Below are 27,178 nucleotides of genomic sequence, written 5' to 3'. Positions count from 1 at the left end.
ACAACGAAGCAAACAGAGGGAGAGAAAGACAGACGGGGACACATAGAAAGCCAGAGAAAGACAGAGTAGCCTAGCCTTTAGGAAAGGAGAGGTAGAGGATGTGTGTCTCTGGCTCGAAGCGGACAGACAGGAGCAGTGAGCGGGGCTTGAGGTGAAGGTGCGCGGTGTCTGGCAGAGCAGAGCAGAGCAGAGCAGAGCAGAGCAGAGCAGAGAGCCTGCGGGAGGAGGAGCGGGACGGTGCCGCTCTGCCCTCTGCCTCTGCGCCGCCAAGGCTCACCTTTCCCCGGGACAATACAGTACCTCCGTCGGGCCGCGGTGCGATGTGAAGAGGCTTGAAAGTATGGCATGCAAAGATGGTCTCTGCCACGAAGAAGGAGATGCAGGTGACAGCGGCCCAGCGGGCCACTCAGAGCGTCTTCTCCACTCTCCTCTACTTCTTCTGCTTGGCTACTTGGTGAGTCCATACCTGGTCCATACGCGCAAAAAGTGTCTCCGTGCGCCCCTTTTGTGCTTCATTCATGTTGCTTTTAATGAGCGCTGTTTTCATTTGCGGTGAGGCTGCGTTGACTTCGTGTTAACTCCGTGTGTGTGTTCCTATTGGTTCTTTCTTTGTTTTGGTCAGTGTAAAGAAAATCTCCGGGCAGACAAGAAAGGATGAAAGGATCTACCCGGAGAATTTCACACGCATTTTAGACCGACTTCTGGACGGCTATGACAACAGGCTGCGACCTGGATTCGGTGGTATGTATTCAGAGTATACCAGTTGTTTACCATGTAATCAATCCTATGATAGGCTACATTTTAAAAGGCACAATCCAAATATTGTAAATCTCAACATACAGTAATTTTACCATAGGAGACTTAAAAAAAATACCATAACATCACTTTAAACTACCACAGAAACACCAACTCCCTATAGGGAAATTATTATTAGAATATGATAGTGATACCATAGGTCAGGAGATAAAGATAGCATCAAGTAGCCTATGTCAAGGTCACTATAAACTCACTATTTAGCAACCCCCCCCCCCAACCCCCCCCCCCACACACACACACACACACAGAGACTAACAGTCCCTCCAGGTTGAAGGTTTTATAGCACTATTAGGCCTATCATGATTTTGCTTGCTGGTGACATCATGACAGCTTGTGGGTATGACTTGATCAAGTGAAACGTGTTGCTTCATCGGCAGCTTTGCCCACATGTGACGCTACATGGTCTTGACTTTATCCCTGAAGTCTAGTTGGTTAAGCGCATGCAGTTATATAATCATGTGTATTTCGTGGGACAAGCTTAATGCATAGTTTAAGTGCTAGCCTAAAAGTACAGATTTTAACTAGTGTGTGTGTGTGTGTGTGTGTGTGTGTGTGTGTGTGTGTGTGTGTGAGAGTGAGAGTGAGAGTGAAACCACGGCATGCTGAGTGAGTAACAGCCATTTTAATAGGACCATTATCCTAAAAGAGAAGCCTAATTGATTTAGTGCATGGACTGGCCATGATATCCACAGCTCTGCTGATCCCTGCACTTAAAAACAACAACTTTCAGCTTGCTTCCATCAAAAAAAGATTGTTCAAACAGGATTATGGCTTAAACCTCTTAAGCTATTTTCCCCCATTCCATTATGGAACTGCACTATACAGCCCAGCATGAGATCAACTATTGCATGTCTTCATTTCTATACAGTGTAGCGTTTGTCTTTCATGCTGATGGGCGGTAGGCTTGCTGTGAAGCATCTAGTGCAAAGTGGCCTGAAGAGTGGAGTGTGATGGCTTGAAGGGTTCATTGCAACACTGTAACATTAACGCTGTTTCATTATCATCTCAATAGGCGCTGTGACTGAGGTGAAAACAGACATTTATGTGACAAGTTTTGGGCCCGTCTCAGATGTTGAAATGGTATGTAGCCGAAGACTATGTAGACTATGACTGTACCATACTCTATTAAATAAAACAGCGCTTTAAATAACATTTGACAAATTAAGTCCAATGGTAATATATAAGCTCTTTATACTTCATGCACTTTTGTTCCAAGAAGATGTAACAGACATGATTCATGGATCTAGCTGGAAACCATTTCAAGCACATTCATCCTGATGAGAATCTGCTGACTGAAACATCTTTTGTCCGCATAAATATGAACTGGCATGGATGTCTTTAGATGACTATAAAGCCTAATATTAATTTAATTAATTTAATTAATATAAAATCTTTGATGTTTTTCCTGGTTCTGTCTCAGGAGTACACCATGGACGTGTTCTTTCGGCAGACGTGGGTGGACCGCAGGTTGAGGTACGAAGGCCCGATAGAGATTCTGCGGCTCAACAATCTCATGGTGACCAAGGTGTGGACGCCGGACACCTTCTTCAGGAACGGCAAGAGGTCTGTGGCCCACAACATGACGGCCCCCAACAAGCTGTTTCGCATCATGAAGAATGGCACCATCCTCTACACCATGAGGTACAGACAGCGTTTAACCTGCCAGACTAGAACCAGTCCCCCTCCCTCTAGGAAATTGCAATTTTGCGATCACAATCATGAATGCAAATTCAGGAAAACTCGGCAAAACAGGTTCCTCAACTTGAAATTTTTGCCAGTTCTCAAAATTTTACAAAAAAAAATCACATAAAACTTCACAAACTGCATTGTAATTTTTGAGAAAAGTTGCCATTATGTAGTTATTCCTCAACTTGCAATTTTTTGTCAGTTCACGCAATTTTACCACAAAAAAATCACATAAAACTTTTTTAGAAAGGCAGCTGAAAAATCAAGCATTTTTGATCACAACAATCACAAAAAGAACTCTGGGAAATCCTGGAGGGACTGTAGAAAGCAAACAAATGAGACCCTGGTGGAGATTATTGTTAACATTAGCCTTTAAAGCAGCTACGAGCAAGATTTTCGATTGTTATTAAACAGTATAATTACAATATTGATGCATCACATCTTACCTATAATAGTAGCTGAGACCAAAGCCGTGTGAATCGGAGATTGCTCTCTTGATGATTATTAAGTCTGTGTCTGTCTAAACTCACGTCACCAGGGGGCTCTCTCTCTCTGCGTACCGGCGGACCGGATAAACCCGGAAGTGAAACCCGGAAGTGAAACGCAGCTGCCTGCCTTCCCCCGTTCGCGCTGCCTAGCAACATACCATAAACAAGGAGAACGCCATGCATACTCTCACGAACATCTCTCGTTATATTCTAACAGGTTTTTTGGAAGTTATTTTGTGGTTATGGCCGAAATGGCTGCTGCAAACCGTTTCATTTCACTTCCTGATCTGCCCTGGCCACAGACAGACTAACACTGGCCGATTCACTCGGGGTTCAAGCGAGACTACTCTGCGTTGGTCTCGTCTACTATTAGAGGTAAGATGTGATGCATTGATATTAAATTTAGACTGTTTAATAACAATCGAAAATCTTGCTCGTAGCTGCTTTAAAAAGAGGTGTGGCTTCTCCGGGTTTTTGTTGTTGCTTTGTCTTTACTGAAGAGGATTCAACATTTTTCCATCATCCTTCATTGCCAGAAACTCTGAAAGCTTTAGCTCCTCCTGTTTTGTCCCGTTTCCCCCAAAATGTGAGAATCGAGTACAGTGTATTGATATGTAAGTGTAATAGGTTTACATGAAGGAGCCATGACTAGAAATGGGCAGTAGTTAAAATGTAAAATGCAGTAAAGATTGTGTGTGTGCGTGCATGGGTGTCTGTGTGTGTGCGCGCGCGTGTGCGTATTTGTGTGTGTATGTGCGTGTATTTGTTCCTTTTTGAAAGAACTATTTTCTTTGCTATCAACAGGTTGACTATTAATGCTGAATGTCCCATGAGGCTTGTGGACTTCCCCATGGATGTACACGCATGCCCCCTCAAGTTTGGAAGCTGTAAGTCCTGAGTGTGTGTGTGTGTGTGTGTGTGTTTGTTTGTGTCTGTGTGTGTGTGTATGTGTGTGTGTGTGTGTGTGTGTGTGTGTGTGTGTGTGTGTGTGTGTGTGTGTGTGTGTGTGTGTGTGTGTGTGTGCGTGCGTGCGTGAGTGAGTGAGTGAGTGAGTGTGCGTGTGTGAGCGAGCGAGCGAGTGAGTGAGTGTGAGAGAGAGAGATCCCATATTCTGTATGTTCAAATCATGGCAGAAGCTGACATGAGACAAATCCAATCACAGCCTGTGTTTATTGTGTGTTGCCTCTAAAGGGAAGGTTAGATAGTAGAGTTGACACCACCTGGAATTTTTTCCACTCGTTAATGAACTTGTGACAACACCGGTGTTACCAGTAACATGGAACATGAGAAGATATTTGTCGGCTCAATGCCTGTTTTTTCGACTTCTGATTGTGTCTGATTCTCTCTCTCTCTCCACCGTGAAGATAATAGGAGCTCCTCCGCTCTCCTTATGGACCAGATTTTTCATTTACTGTAAGTGCTCTCAGTCCGACGCAGCCGTCAAGGTAGTCCCCGGCTGGGGAGGGGGGACAACGGTGTCAGTGAGCAGTAATGTATTGGTGTATGTCAGACCACCGTGTAACACCGACTACTGCGGTGACAAGCCTAGATAGAAGGTGACCACTGACCAACAAGCAGACAATTGCTGATTCTCCCCAGTGACAGGAGAGGATATTCCACCTGTGTGTCAGCAAGTAGACTGGTGGCTGACATTGTGTCTGTCAACACTGCCCAAGTGGTCCTAAAGAAGGCAGTGAAGCCCAAAGACAAAGCAATGCATTGTTTGTATCTAGGAGAGACATATGGAGAATATCCCATTTAGATTCCACTTAGGGTGAAATGGCCAGTAATCTTGCTAAGTCATTCATTGTAGGAAGCTTTTTAAAGAGTGTGTAGCATTTTAACATCAATGAAATCATTGTCACATTATTTTTGAGTTATCTCACTAGTAATAAGGCAAAGGATTCCACTCGGCGTGTCGCTCACAATTGCTCAACTGCGCATTAGAGTTCTCAACCGGCCTGAAAATTCAAACCTGACCCGAACCGACCCTAGTAAGTTGAAGCCCAAGCCCGACCCGACTAATTAGCATGAATGGTCAGCCCGAACCCGGACCGAGCCCGTCTGTCTGGGTCGTGTCCCATCGGGCTCAGCCTGAAACGGAGAACTCTAATGCGCATGCCCAGGTGAGCAGGCCAGCGAGCCCACAAAGTGGGCAAGGCACACTAGAGATGAGCAAAGCGTGTGATATTTCTACTTAGCATCACCTTCACTGATATAGCCTGACAGCCTCTACAAGCCTCAATCAACACTGTATTTTACGTTGGTGTACTGTCTCCCAGTCAGATATCACAGGAAATCTGCTGCATTGCTTTATGGCACAAATGCAAGTAATACACTGCTTTATTGTTCTGCAATATCTGGTAGGATAGAAAACCATTTACTGAGATAGAGGCTAACAATCATTCTCCATCCATCGACATATAATAAAGATGGACGCCATATCAGGTCCCCTTTAGTGTTAGATCGCCGCTCTGGCGGCCAGTCCCAGTATAGATCACAAGGCCCGCCTTCGCCATGTTAGTGGATGGGAAAATGAGCCAAAACCAAACAATCAAAGTACACTTCAGATACTTTTTTTCCAAAGGTGGTTTCTATCAGATAATTCTATCCACCTTATTTCTAGCTGCCATGATGCCTGATGGGTGCTTCTTCCGCTTCCGGTGTAATAGACAGTTTTAACTTGACAAAAAAAACATCTATGAGGATTTTATTTTACAGCAGAGCCATTCTGCTCTACAGCCGTGCCGTTCGGGTGCTGGGATAACGTAATGCATTGTGGGTAGTCGCCAGTGTTGGGGGTAACTCATTACAAAAGTAACATATTACATGTAATATATTACTTTTAGCAGTAACTCAGTAATATAACTTATTACTTATAGGATTTAAGTAATATTATACCAGTTACTTTGTCAAGTAACTCAAGTTACAAACTGAGTTACATTTTATTAAATCACAGCACATATTTAAAAAAGATACAATCATTTCCTAATCAAACTGTGTGTTTTTATACAAATAACCACTATAGATGACAATAACAAAGGAAAATAATAACATTTAGAATTTTGGATTGTTTACACTGACTTCAAGGCGGTTGAAATTATTTTTCGGGATGGTTCCGGGGCGGCGATGTCATTCTGCTGCTGCTTTTGTTTTGGTCAAAGTAATGCAAAAGTAGTGTAATAAGTAACGGGTTACTCTACACAGAAAGTAATATTGTAAAGTAACTTATTACTTTCAAATGAAAGTAACTAGTAATATGTAGTATATTACATTTTGAAAGTAACTTGCCCAACACTGGTAGTCGCTACTGTGGCTAATGCTAGCGGCTAGCGTAATAGTTACTTTACATGGCAGTAAAACGCCACTGAATGACCAAATTGATTTAACTTTTAACCATTTTGAGTAACACTGTTTCCATACGGACCCCCAGCGTTGGTTAGTTGTTTATAACGTGACTACCGGTATATTTATAACTTTTATAACGTACTCCAGTTTCCGGTTTATAATTCGGGTCTGCAGCCGTGTATAACAAAGGAAATGGCAAGCTGCAACAATAAGTCACGTTAAACCGGACCTTGTACCCACAATTATTTTTTTTACAGTGGGGCATTCAAAAAGAAGGTGGATAGGATCATTTCCCCCGTATGACCTTGTTAAGTTGCCCAGCTGGAGCAGCCCTGAGTCTGGCTGCTAGGAGCTGAGATGACCGGCTGGCCCCCGGTTCCTCCTGATCTCCGACAACGAAAATCAGATTTCCATACAGACGTCATTTCGATAAACTGACCTCATAGAGGCTATCTACATGGTTACTTTTGACGAGACAAAAAATAATAGAACTTAAAGTGCCATAGAGCTAGAGAGGATTGACTGTATATAAATACACTACGCACTGTCCGCAAAGCTAGCACCAGCAGCAGCTGCATCAAAAAGTTCAGAGTGGTGGGGACCTCACACACAAGGGCAAACTGCACAGAATCTGGTCCACTAATTTTACCCTCAAAAGAGTATACTGGGAGGAGGTGGAGTCACACTCTCCACATATATATATATAGCCTACTGGGAGGAGGTGGAGTCTGGGAGGAGGTGGAGCCACAGTCTCCACATAATATAGCTCAGTGTCTCCATCGCGGTCTTATTTGTTTATGGTAATTATTAGCCTGGTTAGAACATCCTGATAGATCTCACGTTCTCTTTCACCCTCTCGGTATCAATTTCAGTGGGTGGGAGTACTTGCCTTGACAGACAACTCCTTCAGCCAATCAGCACTGCCAAATCAAATCCAAATCCACTCAGAAGAACTGTGAAAATGTCACTTAACGGCACTTATGGCTGTGTTCACTCTACTAGCGTTAGCCTCTCTCGGTCAGCAGAGCCAACCGGTCATCAGAAACCAATGATCTCAAATGAAGGGAGCTTCTCAAACGAGCCCGCGCTCTGTCTTATCAGAAGAGAGAGAGAGCACAGAGAGATTTTTTTGTGGAAGATTGCATTTGCGGAGGGGGGGTGGGTGGAGACAAATGCACGGTTTGCCTTGCATTCGCCCCAATCCTCCATCCCCACCATTATGACATTGCAGAGGACAAATTCACATTTACCCAGTTCATCATCCTTCTCTAACGGTGCGACGCCTCCCCCTCTCCCATCCCACTTTGCCCCCCTCTCCTGTCCCACTTTGCCCCCCTCTCCTGTCCCACTTTGCCCCCCTCTCCTGTCCCACTTTGCCCCCCTCTCCTGTCCCACTTTGCCCCGCTCTCCTGTCCCACTACGTCCCCTGGCCTCAGTCGGGAGGAGGCAGTTGTGGATCTGATGTGGCCCGAAGCTAGGGAAAGGTCAGAATCCCTTCCGCTGCCTCGGGATAGCTCAGACCTATGCTGCTAGTTTACATATCTGGTGTGTGTGTGTGTGTGTGTGTGTGTGTGTGTGTGTGTGTGTGTCTGTGTGTGTGTGTGCGTGTGCGCGTGCGCGCGCGTGTGCGTGTGTGTGTGTGTGCATATTTTCTGTCCGTCTGCTTTGCCTTTCCTTTTCTCTCCATCACTCTCTCTCCCTCTCTCTCTCTCTCTCTCTCTCTCTCTCTCTCTCTCTGTTTCTCCATCTGGACTTGAGTGCACAGGCATTGTGTTCCACTCCATGACACACGGGAGTCATTTCACTTCCCAGTGCAGTTGGTATCCCGCCGATGTGGAGTCCCATAGGGAGGGGCAGGCAACAACCCACATTTTTTCTTTTCGTGCTTTCTTCCTCTGGCCCTTGTTGCCGGTCTGCAGCGAACCCCTTTTAGGCAGTTGGATAATAAAGTGACTTTTTGATGATTCCTAAAAGAAAATGACCTGCGTCAGACAGTACATCAAGATGTGTAATGTAATGATGGAGCAGTACATCATTCATGATGGAGCATTTGTTTGAATGTTGAAGCTAGGTTTCAGATGTTTTACAACAGAAGCATCAGAGAGTGAGACATCATGATCTGACTCTACCTACATCACATCGGTTGCAGTGGATCTGAAGTCTTAGAGATATTAGACTGAGAAGTTGAGGGAATTGTATGATGAGAGGCATTAAACTGTTATATTGGTTAGTTGATATAGGCTATCTGATATTGGCCTTTTATTAAACTAGTCCATACTCGGAAAAGCATGTGCAACAGCTCAGTGCAGACTTACCAAAAATGGCAAAAATGCAAAAACAGCTTAAATTTGGGAAAATGAACAAATCTGCTTTGTAAGTCCTTGCCTGTGCTAATACTCAATGCCCATGTGCAGTTTCAGATTGATTGGCCAACCCGTTAGAGCTGTGTGAAGTGTGTTGGACTTTTATTGTGTAGAGCTGTGGGAAGTGTGTGTTGTACCTTTATTCTGAAGGGCTGTGTGAAGTGTGTGTTGGACTTTTATTGTCTAAAGCTGTGTGAAGTGTGTGTTGGACCTTTATTCTGAAGGGCTGTGTGAAGTGTGTGTTGGACTTTTATTCTGAAGGGCTGTGTGAAGTGTGTGTTGGACTTTTATTTGGAAGTGTGTGTTGGACTTTTATTCTGAATACTGATGAGTGATGTCATCAGTGATGATGTAATCAGTGAGTGATGTAATCAGTGATGAGATCATTGACCAGTCTATTCCAACGCTCAATGCCCATGTGCAGTTTCAGATCGATCGTAAAATCGTAAAATAATTAAACATCAGATAATGGTCAGTCAATGTCAATATGATGGAGGTTCCTTCCTGACTACAAACGTTTCTTTGTGCATTTTATATATTCAACTGTTCAATAATGTGTTTTGCAAATTGATTCTTCATTTAAGGCTGTAATGTATCCCAGAGATTCTCCTACAGTGCCATTGAATAGATGAGGTGGGTCACTTAGCCTCTGGCTCTCAATAGAGAGTTTTAATATCCCATGATAAGAATCCAATTATGTGGGGAACACCTTCCCTAAATACCTGCCATAGTTGGTATAAAATCAATCAGAAGATTCTAAATACCAATAAAAAAAAATATATATACCAGCAACAGAAACTTAAATAAGAGTAGAGATGACCTGAATTCAAAATCAAAGTGAAAAAAAGTGATAATATGACTTGGTTTACTGCCTTTTATAAAATCCCTGTTGTGAGTGAACAGTATGTTTATATATCTGTTCTTGTTTCGATGACTCACAGCTGTGTTCTGCTGTCTGCCCACAGATGCCTATCCTAAAACAGAGATGATCTACACCTGGACCAAAGGGCCTCAGCATTCGGTGGAGGTTCCCCCCGAGTCCTCCAGTCTCGTTCAGTATGATCTCATTGGCCAGACGGTCTCCAGTGAAACCATTAAGTCCATTACAGGTACTACGCTCTGCTTGTCCTTGCTCCATTTTATCTTTACCTTAATCCAATTACACTGATGGCAAAATGAATGCAGAGCTGAGCTGTGAGCCGAACGCATCGGATTGACTGTGTATAGTGTAAAGAATGCATCAAAGTGTTTATCTTTTGTTTTAGCATAATATGACTATGAATGAAGCCATCCAGTAATATCAATGTCAATGCTGGTGATTCTATAGATTGTGATCAGAGAGTATTGATTGATTTTAGGAACTGAGTCAAATCTGTTCTAGTTCTTGAAAGAAAATAAATATTTTTCTCTGTACTATATTTAAGATCTAGTGAAAGTGCTGAGTCTATCTTTACCTTAATGTTTCATACAATTGATTTAAAAATGTCCAAAAGCGTAACAGCTGAAGACAAGAATGTATTTGCTATATGAATGACAATACCATACTGCACCAATGTAGCTTATGGTGTATTCACACCTATCTCGTTTGGAGCAGTTGTTCCGAAACAGAGAGCGTTTTCCACCTTGGTGCGGTTCGTTTGGGGGAGTGTGAACACAGCAATCGCACTCAAACGAACTCTGGTGCGGTTCGTTTGTGGTGAGAACGTGATCCGACACAACTGCAGGAAACGCATTCTTGCGCATTCTTTGATAAAACAGCTGCCGTAGTCAGCTGCACCGTGCTAATGGCCTGAAGAACGAGCATTTTTATCTTTTAAAAACATCTTCATTCAGATCTTACCCTGCTAGCCGGGCGCTCCTAAATTCAGATCCTGTTTTGGCGACTTGTCAGCAGTTTGAACTCGATCAACTTATCTGGTCTCCATTAAATAAATGAAAACAAGTCGTGGTAATCAGAGCCAGCCTTCTTTGTGAGAAGATTGTCATGGTTCAATCAGACAATCAGACTGATTGCATGTCTTCCTCGAAATGTCCGTATAGGCTATTATTAAATTATTTATTAATATTTTATTCCTGACAGGACAGGTGTTCATATGCGTAATCCTCTGAAGTCTCCGTGATAGTAATAGCAGAAGTTGTGAGGGTTTATTGTTTATTGTTTATTCAGATCCCCATTAGCTGCCACACATGGAAGCAGCTATTCTTCCTGGGGTCCACAACATAAAAGTAAAAAAAAAAAAAAAAACATACATGGATACAATTATTCAAATACAGTTTGTATACCTTAAATCATGAAAAGAATGAGGTAATGCTATGTAAGCTTTCTTAAAATATAACTACAACCCAACTATGGTTGCTTTTGATTAAAACAGTTTACAGATAAACATAAAAGAAAATAAAAAATGTACGAACACCAACACCAAATTCAGATTCACATTAATCAATGTTCAATCAACAGACTCTTTTTAAGATGTTTTTTGAACAGAATTAAAGACTGTGTGTTTCTCATACTATCAGACAGCTTGTTCCATAATGCAGTGGCTCTATACATAACAGATTTTTGAGTAGATATTAAATTTGTGGAAGGCAATACAAGTAATCTCCTAGACACTTGTCTTGTTGAATAATCATGAATATCTTCAATATGACAGATCCTAGAGTATAAAGATATAGGCTTGCGAGGGTCTTTGATCTTCTATCCAAATTCCTGATAGATAGCCTAAATAAATACATACTTACATAGGCTACATAAATAAACAAATAAATAACTTTCTCCCTCTCTCTCCCGATCCCTCCCTCTTTCTTTCTTTCTCTCACTCTCTCTCTCTCTCCTCGCACGGGGCACGCCCCACGTACTGTAGCCTACAATGTAGGTCTAACAAAACACATTCTTATAATCATATAGGCTAGAAAAATCTCTGGGAATTATGTTTTCCATCCCGAGAGGCTATTAGCCTACCGGAGTGTCTCCTGGCCAATCCAGGAGGCTTGGCAATACTATTTGGACCGTTTGATTTGTGGCTGTGTGAACACAAACGACCCAAGGCACAAATGCAACAATTGTATCAATTAAGTACCTGAATCGGAACAAAGCAAACGACCCAGAGGTGTGAATACACCCTTAGTTGGAACGATATGAGTGACTGACAGACAGTATACAGGCCCCTTGAGATCAAACATTGTAAACATGAGTTGAGGAGTTGTTCAAGAGGGCCTGTCAATTCAAATACTGCAGAATCTGGCTGCTCACAAGGATTTAAGCAATGGCAAGTTTTTTGTGGAAGGAGCGGCAATCAAGACCTGGATCAGCTGTGAAGTATCAGAGTTGGGAGTAAAGGGTTTTTCTAAAATATAACATGAGTAAAACTAAGACAAAACAAAATCACATGTGACAACGTCTGTGTTAAGCTGTCGTTCTGTCAATCGTATCTTTGTGAATCAAACAAATTCATTTGTGATGATCTTGCAGGTGAATATGTGGTGATGACGGTGTACTTCCACCTGAAACGTAAAATGGGCTACTTCATGATTCAGACGTATATCCCCTGCATAATGACAGTAATCCTCTCCCAAGTGTCCTTCTGGATAAATAAAGAATCTGTCCCGGCACGGACAGTCTTCGGTACGTAGAACTCCCAAATCCTTCATTCCACCTCTCCGCTCACTGCTGCTCGCTGACAGCGCGGTCAGTGTCAGAGTGTCCGATCACTGCTGCTCACTGACAGAGCGGTCAGTGTCAGAGTGTCCGCTCACTGCTGCTCGCTGACAGAGCGGTCAGTGTCAGAGTGTCCGCTCACTGCTGCTCGCTGACAGAGTGGTCAGTGTCAGAGTGTCCATGCTATGTTGTGCTTATGGGGAATATAAAGGACTGCTGTTTTCTGTTTTTATTACGTTTATAATGTGAAATCCAAACTCATACCGTGTGCTGTCATAATGTTTTAGAACCGGTTTGAAAGGACAGCTGACAGCATTAGGACAAAATCAGTTTGATGCGTTCATGACCCAAAGCAAAGCCCATAGGTGAAAATTGGCTCTACATAAGAAAAAGTTATATTTCCTGAATAGTCATAATTTGTCAAAATATAATAGAAATGTCCTCTAAATGGGTTAAAAGTGTATAAAAAAGGTTTATCTAGGCTAATATACATGTATTACTTCACAATATTATCATATTAACCATTGGACTGGACTGGATTTTTTTATATAGTGCTTTTGCAAGCCTGACAACCGCTCAAAGCGCTTTACAGTATGTCTACACGTACATTCACCCATTCATGCTTGCATTCACATTCACACACCAACAGCATCTGCAGCCATGCAAAGCGCCAACTGCTCGTCGGGAGCAGTTAGGAGTGTTTTGCTCAAGGACACTTGGAGCGACGAGCGAGCCTCGAACCGTGAACCTTTCGATTCCCAGACGATAGCTTTAGACCCTTTCATTATTACTGTACTTCAAAAGATATAACAATTATATTGACTGTAGTAATACTGTATAATAACTTGAGTTATTACATTCTTATTGTTCTTTATAAATGTTACATTAGTCGACATTCACGTCATCAGTTAAAATATGTTCCTCTATGAAGTAATCACATAATTGATAACAATAATCACATTTTGACAAGTTATTACATTATCCAGCAGTTATCACATGATCACATGCAACAGGCTCTCCAAACTGTTCAGAGTGATGATATTCTGTTTACTAATGTTTACTATTTATGTGATGTTAAAATGGTAATGACATTATTAGCAAGCACATGGTGGCATAAGACCTAAAATGCTTAAGTCTAGTTATTCCATTCTAAATAGTTAATTAGCCTATGACAGCTAGTTTTCAGCCTGTGACCCACTTGTCTCCTCCCCTTGGCTCCCCTGCTGTCTTCAAAGAAACAGATTAGATTGTGCTGATATGAGGCAGGCAGCCGAGCACTGAAGCTGTTAAAGACACAGAGCTGCTCAAACTCATGCACTTTGTTTTGGAATATATTCCCCACGTTCGTGCAAATGAATAGTCAACCATTGATATTGTCAGTACTAGTGATGTCACTCACATGAAAGTACTGTGTGTGCGCGCGCACGTGCGTGTTATATCTTATCATTAGTAATGACAGTTTCACACACACACACACACACACACACACACACACACACACACACACACACACACAAATTAGCCTACTAATGTCACAGGTTGACTGTAATGAGGAATGAGGGTGTTGGAAGCACTGTTGCTGCGGTGTGTGTGTGTGTGTGTGTGTGTGTGTGTCTGCGTGCGTGCGTGCGTGCATGCGTGCGTGTGATGTACTTGGAGTAAAAGTTGCCGATTTACTTAAAAACAAACATTATTACACTACGATATTTCAATGGTGCAATGGTGAGAGGACATACTGTACAACCAAAACATGCACCTATTAACAAAAGCAAAATAAAAAATTAAGAAACATAGTACAATTTGAATGGGCACGATGCATTCATTCATGTCTGCTTCCTTCTGTAAACATTCAATTCCAATCTATTTGAATTAGACAAATCATATCATAGCCTACTCACTGTACATCCGTGGACTGATGGGAACAATCAACCTGATGAAACAGCTTTGTACTGGAGGTTAATATTCTCAGTCTGAGGCCTGGAGCCTGAGTTCACCTGTCAAAGTCACCCCGCTGCGTGTGATTGACAAGTAATTATATGGCGGTCACGTCCGGGCACCACGGTGTGTGTGTGTGTGTGTGTGTGTGTGTGGTGGGGGGGGGGGGGGGGGTATTCTGTTGGGCAAGGACTCTGCAGCACAGCTTGTTCTAGATCTCCGACGTAAAGGGGATTTTCTCCACATCACATTATTGCGATCAGTTAATAATTCCAAGGGCGAGTGATGAGCCAGGGGCTTATATATAACCTTCTGCTATTGTGGCAGCCACAGATCACCTCACGTGCAGACCAGATTGGTGGTGACTGTTTTTGGATGAGATTATTCTGGTGGTATTTCTTGTGATACGGTGAGAGTGAAAGGCAGTAGCATAATGGGCAGCAGGGCTAGAGACAGACTCAAACTCGGCTAAGGCCTTGCAGCATTGCGTGGTTGGTAAACTATTGTGGATACAGTTGGTGACCGTTTCATCTGGCCTGGAGTCCCTAATGTTCCTGCAATGGTGCATTAGCTCCAGTGGGATTTGGATAACAACATAGCCTACTATCTATCTAACTCAACCAGCGAGCTTATTTTCTGCTGCAGAGTAGCTCTGCTTTTGACAAATGTTTGTGCACCTAAAACTCCAATCTGCATCAAAATATGTTGTTACCCATATCCCATTGGAGCTGACTGTATATATCTAATGCACCACTGCACGAACACCGACTCCAGTTCAGATGAAACTGTCAACAACTGAGCAGACAATAGTTAGCGAGCACACAAAGCTCTGAGGCACGCAAATCCAGTCTTTTCATGGGTTTCGAGGTTTTGGCTCATTACTTAATACTCTTATCACTTTGGTAAATGATGCAGTGAACACAAGTTTAAAGTGCAAACTCTCCCATTTAACCAGGGCTTTTTCAGCCAGACTGGACACACAGGTGAAGCACTAATAGTCCTTTTTCTCCCTTTTCTCCCATTTCAGAGTGCCAAATTGTATTTGGATCATTATCCAAAGGCATTACCATCATGAAATATGCTGGTAGAGAGCAGCATCCATGGGTTATTAAACATCACGCCAATGATCATCATCATTTATTTGGCAATGATGTGTAGAAAATCCTTTATGGGGGGTACCTTTAATTTCCAATTATTTCACAGTATTTGCGTCCTGAGGTGGTGTTGGATTCAACACATGCCGATTTGTGGGGGGAACTGTAGTTCCCATAGATATTTATAGGCAGATAATTATACTGTTGATGAATCAAGGTCAGGTCAATCCGCTTTCAGCTGACTCCATTCCAAATAGAAATTGAAACGTCAATTTAAATATCAATGATCGAGTCTCCATTGTAAATCATTTTGGCACAAATTCGATAGAATAATCGATAAATAATAAAGTTCTGTAAAGTTGTCGAATTTTGCTGAACATCCATTTCCTGAAGTGATTGAACTTGACTTGTGTCGACTGAACTCTAGACAGTTTTCACGGAATTGTGTTGCTAGGGGAACAGTTTGAACCCTAGCTTATTTCCTGTCAGCCATTGTATTAGCAAACACTGCAACAGGAAGTAAGCTAGGGGCAATTTTATAATGTTTATGTTGTCAACTTAAAAGCATCTATAGATTTCTACAGTTCTTATTGTGATTTCTTTCCCTCTGAAGGCATCACCACTGTCCTGACCATGACCACGCTGAGTATCAGCGCTCGCCACTCCCTCCCCAAGGTGTCGTACGCCACGGCCATGGACTGGTTCATCTCCGTGTGCTTCGCCTTCGTCTTCTCGGCCCTCATCGAGTTCGCCGCCGTCAACTACTTCACCAACGCCCAGACCAACGCCAAGAAGAGGCCGGCCAAGTGTCCCCCTGTGCCCCAAACCACGCCTGTCAAGGCCAAGGACGCAGAGGAAGTGCTGCAGGTGATTTCCTGTTAATTGAAGTGGCCGTGGACGGTGAATAGTCTGACTACACTTTACTTTGAAGAGCACACTTATCCTGTCCTTTTTTAGCCCTGACCAGCAGCTCTATAAGTCACTGTCGCTCGGTCGGTCCACAAAAAGTTCACCGCCAAGTTTTTGCCCTAGGAGGATGCAAATTGGCATGGAGTGTGTGTTTGTGTGTGAAGGTGTGTGCGTGTGTTTGTCTTCATGCCAATTGGCTAAGAGGGGGCGGTGGGGGGTGGTTCTTATTGGATGTCGGTGTTTACACAGATTCGGGTTTGGGTTTAGTTACTCTTTCAAAGCTCAACAGCAGAGCTCCTGTTTCAAAATAGTGGATCCAGTGGGACCTGCTTCCACCTACAGTCATAAACCGGATTTCTGTTGACTGTTGACATGGTGACATTGTAAAAGATTTCATACATTTTTATGCGCCCAAGATTTAGCTGGACATGCTGTAATGATCTTACACCTACAAAACAGACTATTGTGCTAAAACGGAAAATGTCAAACAGAAAATATGGCTCAACTGGTTCTACTATAACCGGTAAGCTTATTTGGGCTCAGTAAATTGCCAGTGACCCACACAGCCATTATTTTCCTTATGAGTCCTGGCCTGCAAAGTAGTGATATCCTTACTGCAGCAAATGTCAAAACATTATGTATCGGCTATGTTCAAATGATCTCAGTTGTTCTGAAATCTATTTCCTTCAATATACAGAAGGTTTTTCTGACAACCGCAGCGTGAACAGCGGGGGTTCCACTGCTGCCAATATTTAAAAATATATAAGGTCAAGTGCCCAGGGTGCTATGCTGAACTTAGGGTGGTGATGGTGAACCAAGTTAAAAGAATTCCCAACTTTGTGCCACCAGGATGAAATACTTATCTCTAGCTCGAGAGATAGCCGCTGATTGAATCTGGTTAAGAAAGGAGAGTGAGTATAGAACACAGGAAAGTGCTACAAGAGAATACAACAGAGACAGATCTTTATGGCTGACCAAAAGGCTTGTTTCTTGGTTAAAAATGGCAATTGCCAGGAGGACTTTTATTTTGAAATTTTACTAAATAAATTGACACTCTCCTATTACTGTGTTAGTTGAAACAAGTCTTACATGAACACATGTGAAAACTTACACAATCGGTATTCATGAATGTGCCATGTAACTATTGTGAAGCTCTTGTGCAGATATTATGAATGTGTTATAAGCCGGTATGTAAACATGTTAATCTTATCATGTTAATCTTATTTTGCAGTGTTTAAACTGCTAAGCATATATAAATCGATTTCTATAAGCAGTTATATAGAAAGAGTTGGGCATGGTAGGATCATAGCAGTAATGGTGATCATACTTGAATTCTTTGAGCTTGACAGTAAGTTTTTCCAACTGTTAATTCATGGCTGAAGTTGATGAAACCCAGCAGCAATGCATATGTCAGACTGCTTTAAGTTGGCCTCCAGTCCAAATCCCAGTGTGGAGTAATAATCGTGCACTGAATGCAGTTTAGTGACAACGGCACTTCAGTGGATTAGTACGTTGCCATGGCAACGCAGCCCGGCACATCTGTATAGGTTTCAGAAAGGCTGTGGTGCTGGGGGGGAAGGGGGGGGGGGGGGGATTAATACTCATTTCCTGGAGAGCAGGCGGGTCGGGGTGTGTCGGCTGTTATGGTTTCTTGGCCTGTTACCTCTGCCACCATGCTGCTAAAGACAACCCCCGCTATCCACGCACCTCCTCTGTTGCACATGGCACACAATAACACTTCCTCTGTTGCACATGGCACACAATAACACTTCCTCTGTTGCACATGGCACACAATAACACTTCCTCTGTTGCACATGGCACACAAGAACACTTCCTCTGTTGCACATGGCACACAATAACACTTCCTCTGTTGCACACATGGCACACAATAACACTTCCTCTGTTGCACATGGCACACAATAACACTTCCTCTGTTGCACATGGCACACAATAACACTTCCTCTGTTGCACACATGGCACACAATAACACCTCCTCTGTTGCACACATGGCACACAATAACACTTCCTCTGTTGCACACATGGCACACAATAACACTTCCTCTGTTGCACATGGCACACAATAACACTTCCTCTGTTGCACATGGCACACAATAACACTTCCTCTGTTGCACATGGCACACAATAACACTTCCTCTGTTGCACATGGCACACAATAACACTTCCTCTGTTGCACATGGCACACAAGAACACTTCCTCTGTTGCACATGGCACACAATAACACTTCCTCTGTTGCACACATGGCACACAAGAATACTTCCTCTGTTGCACATGGCACACAATAACACTTCCTCTGTTGCACATGGCACACAATAACACTTCCTCTGTTGCACATGGCACACAAGAACACTTCCTCTGTTGCACATGGCACACAATAACACTTCCTCTGTTGCACACATGGCACACAATAACACCTCCTCTGTTGCACACATGGCACACAATAACACTTCCTCTGTTGCACATGGCACACAATAACACTTCCTCTGTTGCACATGGCACACAATAACACCTCCTCTGTTGCACATGGCACACAATAACACTTCCTCTGTTGCACATGGCACACAATAACACTTCCTCTGTTGCACATGGCACACAATAACACTTCCTCTGTTGCACATGGCACACAATAACACTTCCTCTGTTGCACATGGCACACAATAACACTTCCTCTGTTGCACATGGCACACAATAACACTTCCTCTGTTGCACATGGCACACAATAACACTTCCTCTGTTGCACATGGCACACAATAACACTTCCTCTGTTGCACACATGGCACACAATAACACCTCCTCTGTTGCACATGGCACACAATAATACTTCCTCTGTTGCACATGGCACACAATAACACTTCCTCTGTTGCACGTTGGATCCTTTCAGTTGGGGGGGGGATTATTTCTGGTACCAGCATCACACCCTCCCTGCTTGAGAACATCAGCTTTCAAAGGATAAGCTCCTTTGACGCGATACTGCATTACCGCCCGATGCAGCGCTACAGTGTATACCTACTTCCTCTCTTAAGCTGGTGTGAAATTAGTGAAATCCTTGGTAAGTGACATCTGTATTGCACACAGTATGCAGGCCAGATGCAGGCCATCTGTGTCAAAAGGACTGTAATCAGATCAATATGACAAGGTTTATATTGCCTCATCTGCTTTTTTTAATGAAAAGTGTGTGCAACTGTAGTCTCTTTAATGCAGAGAAACTTGAAGCAGACAGTAGCAATGACAACATCAGTCATATGAGTTGGGTTTTGTGAAGCACAAGCATTTAATTTCTGACAAATCTGGTCAATTCATTCTTGCATCATGGCACAAGCCATATTGATGAAGGTTAGCTTAACACATTTAGATGAGCATAAAGCCCAAAACGGACAAAAAAGCCACAACAAGTGTATGGGCTTTACCTTAACCTTCCTAACAGTGACTTACTCAGATCCATCAGTGAAAGAAATATTTATACTGTATATATTAGGGTTTGACCAATAAGAGTTTTTGAAGGCAGATTCTTATATTTTTGGATTAAAGCTGCCAAGAGCAGATATTTTCTGACGATATTCAATATCTGTGAATTTGACCATTATCATGTATTCTCTTTCTCAACGCGGTGGAAAAACAGCATTTAGACGGTCATGTGACTAAAACTAAATAAAAGTATTAAGCTGCGGAAATGATGCGGAAATTATCCTGAAAGCTATAGTTCCTCGAATGGCCACTTGAGGCAGGACCCGTTTGCTTCCAAACATGAGTCCAAAAAACAATGGATGGCTTCGTCCATATTATTGAGGTCAGTGGCTTTAACGCAGGGTGAGGCAGGGTTCATTGAAGATGGGAACCTCCGTAATATCTAATGCATACTGTATGTCATGAGGCCTATTGCTTTGCTCCCCTGTCACAGCACAATGCGGACACCAACGGCAACCTGAGGAAGCGGATCTACATATCCCACCGGCAAGAGGCGTACGGCAGCCAGAGAGTCCTGTACAGCCAGGGGGGAAGACAGCCCCGAGCATCGGCCAGCGGCGTTATCGGCAGCTCGTCCACCCTGTCCCACTGCAGCCCCACGTCGGGCAGCCAGTTCAGCGTGGCCTCCTCCTCCATCCAGCTGGTGAGGCACCATGCGCCGCAGGCCGCCGCCTCCACCCCCGACCTGTCGGAGGCCACGCCGGCCAGGCAGCCGCGGCAGCACACCGCGGCCAGCACCTCCTCTCTGCATGCCTCCTCTCTGCAGCACCTCCTGGGGCCCAGGCTGGAGCGCATCCAGATGATGGGGAGCAAAATGGAGCTAAAGCAGTCGCCGTGCTCTCAGCCCACCACCGCCGGGATGGGCGGGACCAGTAAAATTGACAAGTACGCGCGAATCCTCTTCCCGGTGTCTTTTGGGGCGTTTAATATGGTCTACTGGGTGGTTTACCTATCGAAGGACACCATGGTGGCCAAAGGTGGCTAAGGTCTTTGCACCGGCGACGGGGATGCACAATCATTTCCTTCAAGAGATGGGAAGCGAATAAGGATTACGGGATTTTATCAGCTTTGCAGACAAGAAGAGGAAACTACAGTATTGTTCTTGGCCAGAGAGGTAAAGAAAATGTGCTGGACGAGCACTTCTGTATCCTGGAAATACCTTTATTTATTTATTTATTTATTTATTTTCTTAAGGTCCTCGAACAGCAAGCATGGGAACAACTCAACCAAATTAGAAATCTCTGACTCAACATAAGAAGGAAGTGCACCTGCACTCAGGAATATGCGGCTGTCCTCTTTATTTCACGCTACTCTTGACGGGAAAGATTTTCGTCGGCTTCAACTGCCTCATGATCCCTTTTGGCCTGCAGTCGGGATGAAGCATACGATTTCTTTTGTTTTTGTTTCCCCCCCATTTTCCTATTTTGGTACCCTGCATCTGGCAAGAAGTTTGGATGTGCATACTATCCCTCCTCCTCAAATCATCTGAAGCAATGTTATGTCAATATATCTATTTGTTAGGATGAATCAATTTGTATTTAATGATTATAGATCCGTTTTAATATGAGGGCTTCTCGCTTTGGTGCCTGCAAACCTTTAAAATAGTTGAGGGTGAAACTAAGAGGTCTCTGCTATCTGGGGTTTCCAGCTCTGATTCAGCAGAGATTTTTAACCATGGAAAATTATAATTCCTTACTATTGCCTCTTTGATTGGAATTAAATAGATTTATTAGGTTAAGGTTAGAACATCCACACACCCAGACCAGACTTAGAGAAGCCTACTCTTTGGCCAGGACCTGTGACTGTAAAGAATATCAGCCCTGCTACCGAAATAGGAATGGTAGCTCTGAAAACCCTCTCTTGTACAGTACATACAGTAATTGCAAAGCATCTTTTTTTATACAAGATGTATTAACTCAACATAATGTATGTGGAGATACTAAATCTGAAATTTGGGGATTCAGTCTAGTATTAACAAAGTAGTAAAGACTAAGTTATTAATTCATGTTACAGTAGGACTTCAGCTTTCTTGCCATAATGGGATGCCAAATAGTAGACAGAGAATGAACAAGTGATTAAAATAGAGGCGGAGCATGAATAGAGGGAAAGGAAGCCATTGACATTTGGTCAGTAGATAATTGCAGCAATAAAACAGCCAGTTGGTTGTTTGTTTAGGAATATTTTTGGCATGTACAATAAAAGAATGTGACTGAACTTCCACGATTGCTCCAAGAGACACAGTGCTTAAATCCAACTTCTCATAAAACTTGTTTCTCTGCATTTCATGGTTTTAGACCTGTCTGTAAAGCAGGAGGCCAATATCAATTCTTATTAAAGCTGATCACACAGGAGGCATTTGTGCTAGTCTAAGGTTAACATTATTTAGCTCAATTCTACAAGTTTTACAAACTTCAGAGAATTGCCAGGAATTATAAGCGTTAATTTGCCCTTTACTGTTTTCTGTTTACATCGAGTTAACTAAAGTCGCAAAAACGGCAGGTGATCCTTCATCGTTTATTGTTTATAAGAGTCACTGCGGATGTCCAGCCTCTATGTTGATCCCATTGGACAGTAGAGGGGGGAAATGACAGTGATGCATGGTGCCTTTCTACTGAGATTTACTTTTTCAACTCGGAGCGTTCAAGGCCCTTCTCCAAAAAGGCAAGGTGCCGACAGCATGTATGCATCCTGTGTGATCAGGGCCTTACTGTGACAGCATGCATGCATCCTGTGTGATCAGGGCCTTACTGTGCGTTCACACCAAGACGTAAAAAAAAAAGCTTCACTCGCTCAAGTTTGACCGCACAAATTATTCTGCAAAGTTGAAAAACTTCAACTCAAGCGAATGGGCGGCTGAGGCGAATATCTCGCCATTCGTGTTGTGTCATCTGCCCTTATTCGCGACGCCCGGGTGTTTGCATTGACTTTGTATGTTATCTCGTCTTGGTGCGAATTTGCTAATTTCGCCTTGGTGTGAATGCACAGTTAGACAACTTCGCACTCTGGTGAGCCCCAGTTGCAGCAAGGTACTACGGTTAGGACTTAGGAAAGAGTGAAGGACTTAATTACCTAGATATCATGTAACATACAGTAAGTGATTCAGTAAACTGCACTTTTCTGAAATCAATTCCTTCTTAGTGGCTGGTAGGGTGGAGCTGATAAAAAAAGAAAAATGGCTGCACGTTCAGCCATTGTTGATGAGTGCATGCAGCTTTCTCTGGACAGAGAGTGCGCTCGGCTCGACACATTTTCGACTCAAGTTGCAACTCCGCTCTTCCTGTGCGGCAAGAAGATTTACGGCCAGTAACCATACCCAGAGGCAGAATTTAATTTAGGCAAATAGGCCAAATCCAAGACATCTCAGTTACAGGGGATGGGAAGCTCCCTTTGTGATTTAGGTTGATACAAGCCAGGCATCTTTTTATATCAAACTCTCGCCTAGCGCCGCTTTAATTATCCAACAACTGTCTCCAGCAATTGGCTTCCGAGTCTGATAAAAAATGTTATGTGTTTATGCATATGTCAATGTACTGTATATGCACAGCATAGTTTACTTCCTCAGGTAGTTTGTCTCCTTATCATATTATAAGACCCCTCAGGAAAAGGCTGTTCATCATGAAACATGATCGTAATTTCCCCAAAACACTGTTTACAATGAATAGAATACATTTTCACACCTTCCCAGTTGGTGTCGAAGTCGGAGGTTAAACAGTCTAAGGATGAACGCGTTTCCGCTGTAGGCTACTCTGCGAGAGAGAGATGTTGCATGGATACTGTGTGTGTGTGTGTGTGTGTGTGTGTGTGTGTGTGTGTGTGTGTGTGTGTGTGTGTGTGTGTCTGTGTGTGTGTGTGTGGTGATTGGGGTGTAGTAGATTGCTAGTTTCCTGCTCTAATAGCCATATCATCCACATAGTCATGGTTGTTGGCCCTCGCCGCTCCGCTAGGCTAACAGGAGTTCTGCTGCTGAGACACGCGGGCTGACGGACAGATCAAGATGGCCACCGCCACTCACCTCTCCTGAAGGCAGCCGTGTGTGAAATTGATTTTGCTCTTGTGTACCTCCTGGTTGCTCTCTCTCTCTCTCTCTCTCTCTCTCTCTCTGTCTCTCTCTCTCTCTCTCTCTCTGTCTCTCTCTCCCTCACTCTGTCTCTCTCTCTGTCTCTCTCTCTCTCTCTGTCTCTCTCTCCCTCACTCTGTCTCTCTCTCGTGTGCACAAAACACATCTCATAATAAAAACACAGAGCAGCATTCACACACCGATAAGGAGCTTGTCAGGAACAGATTGATCTGTTGCTGTGGTTCTTCTGCTCCAAATGCTTGTGGTTGTGATTGATGAAAGTGTCAAAGCCAAAAAATAACAAATAAACCTGTTCTGGACGACAGACTGACTGTTAAAGATTCACAGCATGTTCACTGGGCATTTTGAATGCTGACAGTGTGCATGTTTGTCAGGTCAGCTGTCCTGGGATCAATCTCTCGATGAATCCTCTTCATTTCAGCTGTTTAAAGAGTAACTGCACTGCACACCAAAACTTTTTTCCAGCTGAAAACCAATGTATATGGGAATTTAGCAGTGCTGTTGATTCAGGTCCGAATCCAGACATTTTAGTGCAAGTAATACAATTCTACTATTTTGTTATTTTTATGCATAGCGACTGCCATCTACTGGTTGAACACCAGCACCTCCTAAAGTGTGGGGGAGAAGGCGGTGTGTGATAGTTCTGTTGGCCAGCACCTCCTGTAAAGTGTGGGGGAGAAATAGCGATATAGATATTCCCGTTGATAGAGAGACGGTGTCCACCCGCTATGCCGACCACCCGCAATGCCGACCTTAGGTTTAGGCGTGAGGGTGGGAGAGGTTAGGTTTTGGGTTAGGGTCTGGGGGAGGTTAGGTTTAGGTATGGGGGGAGGTTAGGTTTGGCATGGGGGCTGGGAGAGGTTAGCTCCACCGACACGCTGCACGCCGCCTCGCTCAGCTGGTTCTGCTTGTGGGCTATCGGCATTGCGACCTGTCGGCACTGCGGCCTGTCGGCACATAGACGCGGCACAAGAGAGACGTGACTTGTACTGTCATGCACTGGCTGATATAGCCATCGTTTGCAGTGCATATGACATCACCACTGATGTAATAACATCATCACCGCTGATGTCATAACATCATCGGCTCTGATGATGTCATCGGCGAGACGTCACATCTGATGATGTCATAGGTAATTTGTGCTCCCATTGAGATGATGTTATCATTCACTGCCGCGGTTTCCATTGTGATGCCATCGGTGATGATGTCATCACTTGCGATAGATCCCGGGATAGTTTCAGGGAGCTGGCTCGATCCAAACACCCAGGATAGGCCCCTGGTGGTGGCTTTCCCGCAGTGAATAGTTTATTCAAGAGAACCTTTCGAACAGTGTGTGTGTGTGTGTGTGTGTGTGTGTGTGTGTTTGTTTGTGCTTTAGAACTTAACCGCTGTGAAACAATCAGAAAATAATGTTTAAATCCTCTGATAAACTGACCACCTCTGCTCTCTCTACTGCTACTCACTCTCGCCTGTTGAAGCCTGGGGCTCCTCGGAGTCGGAGCAACCCTGCACTGAGTATGACTGACCTACCCATGGCTTGATTTGACATAGGCTATTTAAAAGAGCTTAAGTTTGTTGTCTGTAATAATGTAGTAAAGTAAAGCATTCCACAATGACACGGATATCCATTCCACAGGCTGTTTATTGGCACACAGCAGAGCTCACTGCTAAACGTCACTTTGGTCACTGTGACTGACAAAATAATATTCAGATACGTTCACATTACAACAAATTATTTTGTCGGAATAAACAGAGATTGTCTCCAATCAAAGCTGTGTGGGCCTCAACACAACACATAGACTCAATACTCGCCCCTCCCCACCCCACTCACCTCCATCAGTCCATCCCTGATGCCCTCTCACAACCTTGGCCATTTTGCCATTTTTCAAATATTGTCCAGTAGGTGGAGTTCGTTCCAGACGGGGGGTGAAGTTACTCTTTAAATAGCGCAAGAACTTTATTCAGCTAAAAAGTGCATGGCTGGGTAATAGGGGACATTCATTGTAGTCTTGGTGCATTTGTGAAGTAAAGCATGGTTCAATGCTCCCTCTGGTGGCTCAACTGAACCCTTTCATTGTTTACACAAATGTAGATGTTGAATGTTCCTTCCCATTCATTTTTGACCAAACAGCCAGCTTCCTTTGTCAATGGAAGCAATCATTTAAATCGAAATGAAGCAATTTGTACAAATCAAGATATAAGAATACAACACCCCCTTTGTTTCATATGGGCTCAGTTCCACACTGGCAAAAATGTGTCCTACATTTCAATGCACATTTTGCTGAGGTGTCATCTTTAGATTTGCCTGTATCTTGGCTTTATCTAACCCTATTTTTGCATCAAATTTGTTTTATTCTCTATGTGTTCCTAACAAAGAAGAGATCAGTTTTGTTCATATCATCTTAATGTGAGTTAATTGGATTTTAGGGTTCAGGGTAGACTGGGTCTAAGGTTGACTTATGGATGACAAGTCATTACGATCTTGTCACTATATGCAAAACAAAGGGTACAATTTCAGCCGGTGTATTTTTGCATACGGTGACAGGAGGGTGATGATTTATACTGTAGCACTTTGAACTCATAATTGGCCAACTTCTAGCTGCCTTTTATTCTGAAGACAGTGAGTAAAGAGTAAGATTCTGCAGATTCAAGCTAAATTCTGGTATTTCAGGTTTTTACACCTACCACCTTACACAATGCTGCATATTGTGAGTCATATATGAGTCGGTAGAAGTTCTACAGTAACATGATTTAAGCTGAGAAAGTGGAAAGCGCTATTTATTTGCAGGTAACCTGCGTATTTCTCCCTCTACATTTTAAAATGAAAGGCAGGGCTAAGAAGTGTCATCACTCTTAAACACATGGAGCTGATGTAACCCTCAAGGATCTCACATATCACACTGTACAGAAAGCACCATTCGTCAAAATTCTGGAGGGACACAATGAACCACTAGAAGGATAAAACATGCTGTACTGTAGATTAAATGGCTTTCAATATAACACAGTCAAATAGGGTTTCAGTTATTTTAGGGAGTTTCTCTGAATCTGACGTCAATAAAAGGGGAGGGGGGATCCTGGATGTGGTAAAATAAAGCGCTGGTTTCCAAAGTGGTCCGGGGCCCTTCAGGGGTCAGTGAAAGGATGCCAGGGGTCCCCAGCAAAACAAGGAATAGTTTCATAGAATAATTTCATGATCACCCCACCTACAGTATAGAAAGTAATGTCATTCTATATATTCTCAGATGGGGTTCCTTCAGACAAACCGTTATACATGCAGGATTGGTGGGAATGTTTTGGATATAACGTTTTAGAAATAAAACACT

The 27,178-nt window shown here is 43.3% G+C and overlaps 1 protein-coding gene across 1 annotated transcript; it reads left to right on the top strand.

The window, feature by feature from the left end:
* Nucleotides 1-353: 353 nt before the first annotated feature.
* Nucleotides 354-20,762, top strand: gabra4 (gamma-aminobutyric acid type A receptor subunit alpha4; the record flags this gene model as incomplete). The annotated part of the gene is made up of 9 exons (XM_083652282.1): nt 354-454; nt 623-741; nt 1,829-1,896; nt 2,237-2,457; nt 3,795-3,877; nt 9,667-9,810; nt 12,171-12,323; nt 15,999-16,252; nt 20,211-20,762. 9 exons carry the CDS (start codon nt 354-356, stop codon nt 20,760-20,762), a joined length of 1,695 nt encoding a protein of 564 aa, XP_083508408.1.
* Nucleotides 20,763-27,178: the final 6,416 nt, after the last annotated feature.

Source organism: Poromitra crassiceps (assembly GCF_964638095.1).
Source record: "Poromitra crassiceps genome assembly, chromosome: 15".
NCBI classification, from domain to species: Eukaryota; Metazoa; Chordata; class Actinopteri; order Beryciformes; family Melamphaidae; genus Poromitra; species Poromitra crassiceps.
The sequence above is the reverse complement of the archived record's forward strand: the minus strand, read 5'-3'. Positions and strand labels throughout refer to the sequence as shown.